Source organism: Sebastes umbrosus, chromosome 11 (genome assembly GCF_015220745.1).
Source record: "Sebastes umbrosus isolate fSebUmb1 chromosome 11, fSebUmb1.pri, whole genome shotgun sequence".
NCBI lineage: Eukaryota > Metazoa > Chordata > Actinopteri > Perciformes > Sebastidae > Sebastes > Sebastes umbrosus.
Genome location: NC_051279.1, coordinates 13,807,142 through 13,820,583, shown reverse-complemented (window position 1 = coordinate 13,820,583; position 13,442 = coordinate 13,807,142). Strand labels below are relative to the sequence as shown.

The 13,442-nt window shown below is 39.1% G+C and overlaps 2 protein-coding genes across 3 annotated transcripts; one reads left to right on the top strand and one right to left on the bottom strand.

Moving 5' to 3' along the window:
• The first annotated feature begins 902 nt into the window (after positions 1-902).
• Positions 903-4,338, top strand: wnt4b (wingless-type MMTV integration site family, member 4b). The gene is made up of 9 exons (XM_037784540.1): positions 903-1,206; positions 1,370-1,639; positions 2,005-2,158; positions 2,254-2,338; positions 2,438-2,569; positions 2,833-2,975; positions 3,082-3,222; positions 3,331-3,493; positions 3,582-4,338. Exons 2-9 carry the CDS (start codon positions 1,551-1,553, stop codon positions 3,749-3,751), a joined length of 1,077 nt encoding a protein of 358 aa, XP_037640468.1. The 5' UTR covers positions 903-1,206; positions 1,370-1,550; the 3' UTR covers positions 3,752-4,338.
• A 1,851-nt stretch (positions 4,339-6,189) lies between these two features.
• cdc42l (cell division cycle 42, like) lies at positions 6,190-12,690 on the bottom strand. Of its 2 annotated transcripts, none has more exons than XM_037784539.1 (6): positions 12,570-12,690; positions 9,978-10,082; positions 9,753-9,825; positions 9,546-9,655; positions 7,831-8,028; positions 6,190-7,242 (listed from the first exon to the last, which is right to left on the bottom strand). In XM_037784539.1, the coding sequence occupies exons 2-6, from the start codon at positions 10,080-10,082 to the stop codon at positions 7,153-7,155; spliced, it is 576 nt and encodes a 191-aa protein (XP_037640467.1). In that variant the 5' UTR covers positions 12,570-12,690; the 3' UTR covers positions 6,190-7,152. The 2 variants fall into 2 exon arrangements, with proteins under 2 accessions (XP_037640467.1, XP_037640466.1); XM_037784538.1 differs by lacking the exon at positions 12,570-12,690 and adding an exon at positions 11,822-11,872.
• Between the last annotated feature and the right edge of the window lie 752 nt (positions 12,691-13,442).

The following is a 13,442-nucleotide window of genomic DNA, read 5'->3' as shown; positions in this document are numbered from 1 at the left end:
CCAGTGCATAAATGAATAAAACATTATTTAGAGCATTTCAGGTTCTCCTTTTAACTATTAAATAAATCCACACACAATGTAATTTTTTCTAAAATTATGTGTCACAAACCTGCTTTGTTTTATTCTTTACTGCTTTTTCCTAACCCCAGTGTAACACCCATCCGCTCTCTCCTTATGCCCTCCTTTCCCTCCTATCTCGTGATTTATTTGCCTCAGTTCCAATATTTGTCGGCAGTGTGTTTTCTTCCCCTTGTCTAAATGTCACCCCTTCTTCTAAGACAATATAGGGAGTGGGAGAGAGGGAGAACGAGAGGGCAAAAGCGGGGGACATAGAGGAAGGGGAGGTGGGGGGGGGACTCGTAAAATGAGCAACAAAGTTTGGGAAAATTAAACATTAGGTAAGACACTTTTTCACATGCATGTACACATAAGTGGAGACAGAAATGCTGTGTCATGGTTTCTGATGGGAGGATTTCTTGCGGTACGTCTGATGGATCAATATTCCTGCTGAGTATTTCTATAAAGGAAACAAAAGGCTTCTCATTAAATGTTTCTCAGCACACACATTAACATGCATGGATAAGAAGAAACAATACATGCATGTAGTTGTGATAATCATTCAAAGGTCATTATCTCCAATGCAGGCTCACATTTTAGGTCTCATGCCAAACACAACACAGAAGAAAGCATACTTACACTCTTAATACTTACGTAGTACAACTATTATCCTTCCCAAAGCCTCCTCCTCCTCCTCCCCTCCCTCGGCATCACTCCACACCCTGGATCACGCCTGTCCTCTCTCTCCCACCCTCATTCTCTACCTCCTTTATAACCCATCACTCCCATCTCACCGCTCTCACTCATTCTTGCTGCTTCAACCTGGAATGGACACATTTGTTTTCTGGGGAGTATTTGCTGACACAATATTTTTGTAAAACTTTAATTTTACTAGCACTTCTGGATTTTAAGTTTTTGCTTTTTAGTTGGGGGTTATACTGATATGTTCAATTAAATTGGACATGTGGACTTATTTTTTGAGTTTTGCTTGCAGTTTGTAAAACATTCCTGTGAGCATGCTTTTGCTGTCACTGACAGCACAAGTGAAGAAACTGATGCACAACTTTATTGATTGAAATTGGGATTAAATTTCAATTTGATCAACTATCAAAAAAGAAGGATAACTGGATATCACAGGACTATGAACTGGTAAGAACCACTGTTACTTTTGCAACTGTGTGTGCAGTCGTAAACCTGCAGCGGCACGCTCAACAAGGTTAAATATTACTCATGAAGTGATTGTTTCTTCTGTAAAAAAGGATGCTCAACTATTCTATTTTGTCTCTGACCTGTTAACTTGTCATTTCAACAGATATGCGGGGATCATCCCCAGACTCTGGGCCAGAAACATAAACCAACACCACAATAGACAGACAGACAGACAAACAGACAGACAGACACTTTCGACGATCACTTTGACTGTGGAGACGGGCAGCGTGCTGTCCAAAGACCCAGCCTGACGCACGGAGACGGACAGACAGACAGACAGTCTGATGCCAACTGTCTCCACTGTCAATCTCACGGCACCACTCCTCCTCCTGTTGCTATGGGCAACCCACCCCACCATGGCAACCAACTGGCTGTAAGTCTAGCGTGCGAGGGAGGAAGAGAAAGAGGGAGTTTGTTTGTCATGCTATAACTTTTAAAAGATGGTGACATGTCTCTAAATCTCTTTCAGTCGCTCCCCTCTCTTTCTTTGTCTCACTCCTGGTGACCTTTTCTCTTTTCTTTCTCTCTGTCTTCACTGTGTCTTCTCTGTCTTCTCTTCCCCTTGTTTCAATCCTCTCTAAAAACTCTGCCCGGTCGTTACCTCTTCATCCTTTTTGCACCCTCTTCTTCATGCGCTCTTCCTCTTTCACTCCCTCCCCTTTTTCTTCATTATGCATCCTCTTCTTTTTGCCCTTTCCAAAACCTGCTCTGAGTCACTTCCCCACTTTTGTGTCCCAGCTCCCTGGCGAGGCTGCCTCGCTCCAGGCCCGTGTCCGGTGCTGCCCCATGTGCGCGGCTGAGGGGGCTGACCCCAGGGCAGGTGGGGGTGTGCAGGGCGCGAGGGGAGGTCATGGAGTCCGTACGCAAGGCAGCCGAGATGGTCATAGAAGAGGTATGGTCAGAGGGCATGAAGTCTCAAGGTTGACCTGTCATATAATGCAATCATTACAGCCCCTTATCTCACTGCTATATGCATGTCACCGTCAGTGCCAGCACCAGTTCAGGAATCGCCGCTGGAACTGTTCCACCACCCCACGTGGGATCAATGTATTTGGCAGAGTCATGAATCAAGGTATCATCATATTGAAAATGCATTTCCAATAAATCCATACATTGAACAACTCTCGCATGAGGAATTTCTGCTTCATCATGAGCTCTGTTTTGATTTCAGGGACTCGTGAGGCGGCCTTTGTGCACGCTTTGTCCTCAGCAGCCGTGGCGGTGGCTGTGACCCGAGCCTGCACCCGCGGGGAGCTGGAGAGGTGTGGCTGTGACAGGAAGGTCAGGGGGGTCAGCCCCGAGGGTGAGCTTGGATCCCGCTGCATGAAAATGTAACACACTGAGTCACACACATATCAAAAAACTGCTGCTACACTGTTTTCTGTGGGTTAAAACTGTCAAGTACGGAGCACTGATATCTGCATCCCAGACGGTGACAGCAGGTATTTTCCAATCAGCTGTCACAGCGCTGTGAGCCAGTGTGGATTCACCTTTTAACAGACATCTTTTCAGCTTTAAATTAAAAATGTGCAGTTGTTTCACGGGTCTCTCTCTGTCCAACCACAGGTTTCCAGTGGTCAGGCTGCAGTGACAACCTGTCCTATGGCGTCGCTTTCTCCCAAACATTTGTTGATGAACCAGAACGAGCCAAGGGTCTGTCAGCGGGGCGCCCACTCATGAACCTCCATAACAACGAGGCTGGTCGAAAGGTCGGCGGTCGCATCTCTCTGACCACATTTCAGTTGAATTTCTGTGTTTTTGTCATGTGTGAGATTCAATCTGCTTTGCTTATATTCACAATTCTCTCATCCTCAGGCCATCCTTCACAACATGCAGGTGGAGTGTAAATGTCACGGCGTCTCCGGCTCCTGCGAGTTGAGGACCTGCTGGAAGGTTATGCCTCCATTCAGGCGTGTCGGCGTTGTGCTCAAGGAACGCTTTAATGGAGCCACAGAGGTATCAGAGTAGTTGGTGAACACATGAAGCTGTCACAAAGAAATTAAAGGAGATAATTTATCAGTATCAAAGTCTGTAGCTCTCTCAACATCCTCCTCCTCCTCTTAGGTTCGCCTGACTCGTATCGGATCCAGGACAGCCCTGCTTCCCCGTGACCCGCAGGTCAAACCCCCTGCTGCCAGAGACCTTTTATACGTTGCGCCCTCTCCAGATTTCTGCCATCTCGACCCTGACAACGGTATCCCTGGCACTGCTGGTAGGAAATGTAACGGTAAGATCATCTCACAGGGAAACAATCCAATTTATCAATCAAAACAAGTACAGAAAACTAATGCTGCTCTGTTCTAAAACACACCCAGGAACTTCTCGGCTGGCGCCAGACGGCTGTGAGCTGGTGTGCTGCGGGCCGGGGTACAGAGCGGGCCGGGCCGAGGTGGTGCAGCGCTGCTCCTGCAAGTTCTCCTGGTGCTGCTCAGTCCGCTGCCAGCAGTGCAAGAACACGGTCACCATTCACACCTGCAGAGTCTAAGACTGCCCAAACAAGACCAAACCGACCGAGCAGAGATATCCGAACAAACCACTAGACGGACACTCACAAACAAAAAGACGGGATAAGGACAACTTAGACACCTGTTTCACACGTTTAGCACCAAATTGTCTTAAATTCTGGTCTTAATTTAACTCATTTTTGACTGAAGCAGTGCTTAGCAGAGTTAAGTTTGAGGATTCTGTTGTAAAAGCTGCAAAGTACAAAGCAAACAACAATGACAAAGCATCAACAGTAAGTAAGGGTACAAACAAAAACCTTCAGAGACGGACAGGTGGGCAGGCTCACACATGCATCCATGCACACAAACGTACATGAACAAACACTCAACAGTTAATCTCACACTGAACTGACAAAGCTTTTAAAGCTGAACTTAACCACAACTAACAGGGAAACATTGCAGCACTATTCTTATTTTATGCAAACTATTTGCATCATAGACTAGCAGGTCTTTGAACATTTACTGTATTTATGTCTTCTTCTCTATTCTGGTTTATTTATTTGTATATCTCTTTGCTTCACTTCAGCAGCAATATTTTAAATAGCGAAAATAACTTCTACTTACATCAGTGTGTCTGTCTTGTGTTTTGCCCCTCGCCTTCATGTGAAACTCTTTCTCACAAGCAGTGCTTTTAGGGCTGTTCAAAAAATCTAATAAATACAGTAGATTCATCCAAAATACCACAACATGTTTCTTGAGTTTCTTATTGAGCAGACATGTCTAAGATATTAGGGCTGGCGGATAATTCAATATGATCATTTATCGTCTTTCCATTGAATCATATCGTGACGAAATCATATATCGAGATATAATGATACACAAATACATCGTCTAAATTTATAATAACAAGCACATAATAACTTAAATTTCTCAGAAAATCTGTGAACTATTTTGAGGGAATATCATTTGAAGATTGCCGTTTTTTTTTTTACATCACACTTTACATTACCACTCAGGTCAATGCGATTAACAAATGTGTATATATGGAAATATTTATTTTTTTCTTCATAATTTCACTTGAAACTGTTATGTTTAGTTTGCACTAAAGTTCTTAATTAAATGACAGTATTTAATAAAGTATTTAATTCCCATGGGAGTTTACAGAAATAGGATTTACCATGTGGTTACTTCATATAGACTATATTTATTTATGGAACTGCCAGAAAAAATGCCATATTGTGATATACTGTATATTGTTATCGGGATATGAAATGATCTATATCATGATAGAAGATTTTGGCCATATCGCCCAGCCCTATAAGATATTGTCACACTTGAAATTCCTGATTAAGGCACACAGGTTAGCTGCAAAGTTGAAGGTATGCTGTGGAGTTTTTTGACCTCTAGAGGCACTCTGGGGTAATGTTTTGATGAGCGTGTCTCTGTTTTAAGGCTGGAAGATGCTTTTCCAGGCTGCACGTGAGCAAATATGCACGGTTGTAGTCTGGAGACATTCATGGACCCTATGCAGGTTTCAAAATATTCAAAGATTGGCCTTGCTTTAAGAAGAAGTAAAAGCATTTAACATATTTGTTAGGCCTCAAGGATACACACATCGGGCCTCGTGCAGGAAGCGACATGCAAACAAGTTTCTTCTTATTTTTGTTCCTAATCAAGATTTGTTCTTATTTTGTTAGTACCCATGTACTATGTTTTCTTATTTTTGCTCTTCTCTTAGGTAAGAGAAAATTTTGCGAGTGGTCGAGAGCGCTCTTACCAAGATAAGAAAAACTTCTTGTTTTCACAGTCAACTATATTGTTTGTCCAACGAAAGGAAATATATGTTTTCAGTTTGAGGAACATAAAGAAAGCATTAGTATCATATAATCACATTTAGATAGAAGTTTTGGGGTAATTTTAATGATTGTATTATTAAATTTATTAATTTTATTGGTCCATTGATCCCAATTAAGACTATAAATACACTTGGATGATATTGCATGCATTCTTGCTCTTAAATGCTTTTTGATTTTCCCGTTACGCCAGTACTGACGCTCTGGAAAATCACGTTTACGGTGTTTAAGTTTATTTAACCGTTCCTAAGTTTCGCTAATACTGAAGTTGTTCTTCTTCTTACAGCCTTTTTTGATGGCATTTCTCCAATTCTTGGGCATGTGCCACAGTATTTGCACACGGCACACTGCCTTTATATAGTGTTTAGGGGGAGTTACCTATAATAATAATAATAAACAATCGGCCACACGCCTCCAATTTACGATCAAGGGGGATCCATCATTCAGCAAATCTGAGTAAGAAATTTAAGATGATGTTCTTGCATGAGGCTCACTGTGTTTTAGTGAGAAACACCAAATGTAAACATAAGAAAAACTCTTTACTGTGGTTAACTGGAGTTATCTCTCTTATGGTCTGTTGTGAATGCAGCATTCTCCCTCAATCATACAAAACAATGGCTACTTCGCATGTCATTAAACCGTTTTATTAAAAATATCCTGTGATTACAAACACCCAGAAATTAACTAGCAAATGTTATCATCTCAATCTCCATCGAGATTAAGATCTATTCAAAACATTACAACTTAATTTGTTATATTATCAATCGCTCAAAGTTGGTAGTCTAGCAATAATACAAAAAAAAAGATCTTGATAAAATAAAAACTCAAGTTTCAAAATGAACAACTGCTAAAAATTTCCCAAAACAGAGTCACAGAATTAATACAATATACATAAAAGAAGAATAAAATAGAAATTCATAATTCAACTGAAGAGGGGAAAATGATGAAAATGCACTTGGCCTGCAGAAGTCTCGGAGATTTGGACCTTTAGAGAAATCTATCTTTGTTTGGAGTGACGATAAATCTCTCATGCTTTCATTGTGCAATCCAAAAGAAAGCAAATAGAGTACCACTTAACATTAAGTTGCCCCTTTAAATGTATTAACCAAAGCTCTCTAAAAAAACTTAATGTTAAAAGTGTTTCCCCATTTATATTTCCCCAGTGCACTGGGTTTAAAAGCCCCAATAGGCCACGGTAAGTAAAGCGCAGAGGAGGTCAAAGGCAACTATATAAAAGAATCTTTCTTTAAAAAGAAAAAAAGGAGCGACAGTGACAGGCAGGGGGGGGCCCGCCCCACCTGAATATTTGGAGAGAGAACACTGCAATTTATAAAAGCTTTCAGAAAAGGAGATAGGTGACACTTGCTGCATTTACTGCATGCTGAAGTTTTGCTCCCTCAGCCTCTTTCAAAGTTTATTTTGAAGGCACAATCAGTGTACACGTGTTTTAGAATAAGTCTCAATGGCATTGTACCTCCCTTCCCCTTTTGTTTGGTCCTTTTTTTCATAATGGCCATTGATCTTTCTGATGTTTTGATTCACCACACCTATTTCTTACACCGTTAACATCTCTCGCCGTCGTTGTTCATCTATAGCAGGACGCACTTTCTCTTGGTTTTGGTCTCGGGAGGCTCCAGGGCCGCCAGGATGGCCTCGTCAAACACATTCTTAAGCCCTCGCTGGTTGAAAGGAGAGCAAGACAGAGAGTGAAAAATTTAATACGGTCTGTTATTATTGCCCGATTTAAAGAAAAAATCCAATATGTTATTTCCATGGACTAGTAAAGTTCAATCAATATTTGTATATAATATACCAGAGAAGTAAGTCTCAAACTTGTGATGTCATAGAGTATAGAGTCTGGAGCTGCTCCATAGACAATGAATGGGAGACTGATTTTGTTTGGTTATTGCTTTATACCCAAATGAGCTTTATTCTGTTGTAGTGTTCTCAGTTGTGAAACAGAAAATGTTCCCATTTACTCAGAACATTTCTCTGGTTGCTCTCAGTGTCATCTACAACATCTCTCCCTATTCATTGTCTATGGAGCAGTTCCACACTTTATACCCTATGACATCACAAGTTTGAGTTTTAGCACTCTAGTTTTTGGATTTGGGAGAGAGTTGTTCATGTTTGCTAATATTTTTTGTACTGTCTTAGACTATAGGAATAACATAAAGGAGTTTTATCAATGGGCGTAGCTCCCCTTTAACAAAGATCACGTTGCATTCAGTTTAACAATGTGATGAAAATGTAACAATGCCCCGTACCTGTGTCAGAGCAGAGCACTCCACGTATTTGACGGCCTTAAGCTCACGAGCCAGCTTCTCTCCGCTCTCAGGATATAGGGGACGCTGTTTGTTCTTCGCCAGCTTCTCGATCGTGTTGCTGTCTTCTCGCAGATCCACCTGTGTGCCCACTAACAGGAAGGGTGTGCGTGGGCAGTGGTGAGAAATCTCAGGAACCCACTAGGGGAGGAAAAAGAGATACAAAGATTAAAGTCCCAATGAGACAGAATATTTGAGTGGTGTACAGTTACAAGAGGGATTTAAATCAAATCCTTCGCATTTGATTGGACCACTAAAAGGTGGGCGGGATTAAAATGTAGTGCGATATGAAGCTATATCACACACATACCTCCTTTGTCGCTAAAAGTTGCAGATTGAATGATGGATGGATGTCATGATATTATTGGGTTAAATTGGTTGTTACTTGCTTACGTAAGCACACGTCATATTTTGTTTTACAGGAAATAATGGTTGGATTTTGATATCAAAATAAGAAGGAATAGATTTTTTGACAATTGTTTTGCATATATTGTTAAATAGGTGCACAATATGACCGGGGATGTGATCTATAAGGGTTAAAAGGACATTTTTCATTTCAGCTCAACTTTAAATTCACATTTTCTTCCTTTCCAGTCTAGAACTGTATACCTCCATACTTTCTGGTATCAAGCATAATGTGTTTGTTGCTCTGAGTAAATTCTTGTTTACTTATTCTTTGATCAGATAGTTCCTGATTTAAATCAACATTTTGCCAATTTCAGACAATTTCATTTATGCAAAAATGTTCTTTAACAGATGTTTAGACAACATTTAATAGTTGAGAACTATGGCTTGTTTGTTAAATGAAAAAGAGTTTTTGTATTAAATAAAATGTAATGTAATTATAATAATGATGTTTTTAGTATCAGTACTGTGACAAGGGTATCGTATCTGCTCTAGTATCATAAAATTCAACACAATCCTCAGTCCTTGTCACGTCTGTGGAGCTGAAATGATTAGTAGAAAATAAATCTGAAACTGTTTTGATAATGGATTAATCTTAAATAAATAAATAAATGCCAAACTTCAACTTGTTCCAGTTTCTTAAATGTAAGGATTTGCCACTCTTTAAAACTGATTATCTTTGGGTTTTGGACTGTTATTCGGACAAAAACAAGACATTTAAAGATGTCACCTTAGGGAACAAGGAACAAGGAAATTGTGATGGGCATTTTTATATACCCAATGACTAATCTATTAACTGAGAAAATAATCTGCCAATTCAGGGCGCAACATTAAGGCTTGCCCGCTTACCCGGAGGAATGAAAGTGCTACTTCCGACTAGTAAATCGGAATTAAAAAGATTGTTTTTTTTCGGAGTTGATGATGGAAGTAGCGGAAGGGCGAGCCATCTTGCTTCTTTCTCATCTCTGTAGAGATTGGCACATGCACAGTACCAATCGGGCACTCATGAGAAAACGACGAAAATGTCGTTTAGTTTTTGCTGTTATTTGATAACCGCTAATAAATAAAACAATTTGTATAGGGGCAGTAGATTTCAAAACATTAACGTTGAACCCTGCAATTAATCAATGTTAAAAATAATCCTAGCCCTACATGTCTGTCAAACAAATTCTAGCACTTGATATACATTTAACAACAAAAGTGAAGGTCATGTTTTTCTCCAATCAGTGAACTAAAATGATTTAAAAACTGACCTTCTCTTTGACGTTTTCAAATGATGAGGGGGAGACGACGGAGAAACATACAAGGAACACATCTGTCTGTGGATAGCTGAGCGGACGCAGCCTGTCGTAATCCTCCTGACCTGTGAGCGACAATCACAAGACACAACAGGGAAGTTTTTCTACTTGTTTTAAAGTGACAGAAATAGGAAAAGAGATTTTCAAAAACATTCATGTTACCTGCTGTGTCAAATAAGCCGAGTGTATAGGGCTCCCCCCCAATCATCACTGTCACTGCATAATTGTCAAAAACCTTTGAGAACACACACACAAAAAAAGACAAATAATTAGACAAAAATAAAATGCAGCATGTTCGATTGTGTTGTATTACTGTCAATATTAAAAGACGTGTTTACGATATACAGTACTTTTCAACATGACTCAGAGTTTATTAAATCTTCTTACCGTAGGCACATATTCTGAGGGGAACTTGTTGGTTGTGTAGGAGATCAGTAAGCAGGTCTTTCCTACGGCTCCGTCCCCTACCACTACACATTTTATAGTCTGCATCTACAGAGATAAAGAGAAAGTAGGAAACATTACACAAGAGTGTCGGTAAATAGAGCACAGTACATCAGACAGTTAGAGACCGAGTACAGCCAGACGCTGAGGGAGGAAGCAACCACACATTTACATCAACAGACCAGACAATGTTACGAGTGACAGGCTTACAAAGAGCGACTATAAATATAACTTTTTTAAACATTTTGTATGGGGCAGTGGTGGAAAAAAACTACATTTATTCAAGTAGCTACTGTACGTAAATACAATTTTGAAGCACTTGTACATTACTTGAGTATTGATTTTTTTCTACTTACTTATTTTTTACTCCTCCACATGTATTTGATAGATACTTTATAATTACTAGTTCAAATTAGCTCTAACCTAACTATCTAAAACATGTAAATGCTGCTTATACAGCAATGCATCAGTAAAAATAACCCTATAATATAATATACCAGTCTGAGAGGGGCGGTGCTGCTGCTTAATGAGTACTTTCACTTCACTAAAATTATCCTGAAGCTATAACAGATTGAGATTTTGAACTGCCCCCACTGTATTTGAAATAGTTAAAATTAGATCAACCTTGACCAGCTACAACATTAAATTGCTTCTTAAAAGATTATGCATCAGTATCATATAACACACAGTAGTAGTACACTCACAAGGGGCATTTTTTGCACTCAGTACTTTTACCTTGTTACCTTCATCACAATGCTCAAATGTTTTGCAGCTACAGACAGATTTTTTTTTTTTTTATTTTTACTAAAATGGCTCTTTTGATAGTAAAGGTTGCTGACCCGTGGCCAATACAGAGAGGTGTTTCTGTTATTTAGCCTGCCCCTCAGTGATATGAATGTGGAGGACATCTGTCAGTGTTTAAAAAAAGATTTTAATCTGTCACTTGAAAAGGCTGTCAGAGTTTAATGAGACTCTTAATTAATACTTTAATCACATGCAGGTGTGCTGACAAGCCAACCAATTATGCCATTAGCTATATATTAAAACACAGACAGAGCTAATATCAAACAATAAAACAATACAGTTTGATACAGGCTTGTAATTTGATTGATATTGTTCTAGGTCAGGGGTCAGCAACCTTTACTATCAAAAGAGACATTTTAGGCAAAAAAAAAAAGAAGAAATCTGTCTGGAGCCACAAAATATTTGAGTATTGTGATGAAGGTAACACAGTTTATAGTCTAAGTATATAGTATATAAGTCTGATGCAGTGAGGGCCAAAGAGCAAATGTACTACGGAGTATTAGGGCCACATTGAGGGAAAAAACATCTGAGATTTTCAGAATAAAGTCATAATATTACGAGAATAAAGTCATAACTTTATTAGAAAAAAGTCTTAATATTACGAGACTAGTCATAACTTCACGCGAAAAAAATAAAACAACACATAAAATGACTACTTTATAATATTATGACTTTATTCTCATAATATTACAACTTTTTTCCTCTTAATATGACTTTATCTCAAAATCTCAGATTTTTTTTTTTCCTCAAAGTGGCCCTAATACTCTGTCATACCACAGACCTACAACAATGATAAATAAAAATGAAAACAAAATAACAGCTGTTCATTTCCATTTTTAAAGATCCACAGGGAGCCACTGTAGAGGGGCTAAAGAGCTGCATGTGGTTGCAGACCCCTGGTATATGTCATTTTCAGTAAAGAAAAATAAAAAATCTAAACTATATATAGTGTACAAAGCAAGTATAATTCCTCAATTACCCACCACATTTATACAGTTTTGAGGTAGCCCCTGCTTCATTTCAGTACTTCCCTTTGTGGTGTTTTTGTGTGTAAATAAGTAAAGACAGATAGTAGAAACCCCCTCTCACAGCCACCAGAGCTTGTCACTACATGTGCGTGCAGCAGCTTATTGATGACAGTGAATCACTTCCGCATAGACAACATACCACAGATGAAACCTACTGGGCCTATTAGTCCCCAGTGTGATCTACAAGCGGATACCAGCAGACACTTCCGCTAAAATAAGCAGCTCATCGGATAAACCTGAGGGCTGAAACTGTAGAAACTTTAAGCAAAACCCCTTTAAAATGTATAAAACTAAAACCAACACATAAAACAGATATACAGCTGAGAGGCTGGTTTTAGTCTAACTCATTGTAGCTCAGATTGATTATTAAAAGTGAGATAAAAGTGTCTGTCAGCTGTCAAACTGTTTCCTCAGTTAGTTTACTTACTAAACTAGTAAAAGCTTGATGTATAATAAACAAACACTAGGTAATAATCACTATAAACCAGCGGTGTTACCTGATAACTTCAGTAACCAGATTGATGTTCAACACTAAGCTGCTTGGCTCGGAAAACTTTAACACTAAGCGATTTAGTTGACTAATTAACACTCTTTTACTCTCGGTAGAAGCTCTGTGTTGTTGGTGAAGCTCTCCTACTCGTGCCCCGCAGTATAATTAAGCATAAATAGTTATTTGAGACTGTTTTCTAATAACTCTACTCACCGTTTTTTCTTCGGACAGGTTTAGGCGTTGGTTACATCCGGGTTTGAGGGTCGAGTTACTTTCTGCGCATGCGCAGAGCAGAGGAGCCACACACTCACACAGCTGTGAATAGAAAACACCTCCACCTGGTGGACAGATGTGTACACAGCAGGGACATTCAATTCAATTCAAACTTTGGAGCAATAAAAGAAAAGAAAAAGAAACAAACAAAATACAAGATAAGACCACAGCAGTTCATCATTCAATTCATTCATTCATGGTTTATTTAATAGGAGCCAATACAATGTACATAGACAATTTAAAAACAGCTATCTGATGCCATCATAGTGCTTATAGTGGCCTAGAAGGGCTTTTTGTGAAAATAAGAGATTAAAACAGGAATGGGTACAGGAAAAATAAATAAATACAATAAAGCACACATTTAAAAACATTACATGAAAAACTAGACATGAGTACAGGTTTGTCACTGAATTAACCAGGATTTGGTTGCTCTCTTAAAAGTGGTAAAGTTTGCAGCGGATTTCAAATGATCAGATAGCGAGTTCCAAGACTTCGCTCCTTTCCTTATATACCAGATATAAAAATACAAGGAGATGAAGAAAACTGTAAAAACTGAATATAGTGCAGGGTAACAGCTGTGATACAGGACTATTAAAAAAGTGAATATAGTGCAGGGTAACAGCTGTGATACACGACTATTAAAAAAGTGAATATAGTGCAGAACAGACTGTTAAAAGTGAGTATAGTGCAGGGTAACTCCAATAGCTCGGTGCATGGAGTCTATAAAACTCTCAATATAAGTTTATTATAGATAGATAGATAGATAGATAGATAGATAGAGAGATTGATAGATAGATAGAGAGATAGATAGAG

Coding starts and splice junctions, on each gene's coding strand:
- wnt4b (XM_037784540.1), top strand. CDS start 1,551: ATGCCAACTGTCTCCACTGTCAATCTCACGGCACCACTCCTCCTCCTG. Junction 1,640..2,004: donor ACCATGGCAACCAACTGGCT/GTAAGTCTAGCG, acceptor TTTGTGTCCCAG/CTCCCTGGCGAGGCTGCCTC. Junction 3,494..3,581: donor TGCTGGTAGGAAATGTAACG/GTAAGATCATCT, acceptor AAACACACCCAG/GAACTTCTCGGCTGGCGCCA.
- cdc42l (XM_037784538.1), bottom strand. CDS start 11,857: ATGAAGCAGGGGCTACCTCAAAACTGTATAAATGTG. Junction 10,083..11,821: donor CTCAAAACTGTATAAATGTG/GTGGGTAATTGA, acceptor TTATCTCTGTAG/ATGCAGACTATAAAATGTGT. Junction 9,656..9,752: donor CGGCTTATTTGACACAGCAG/GTAACATGAATG, acceptor TGTCGCTCACAG/GTCAGGAGGATTACGACAGG.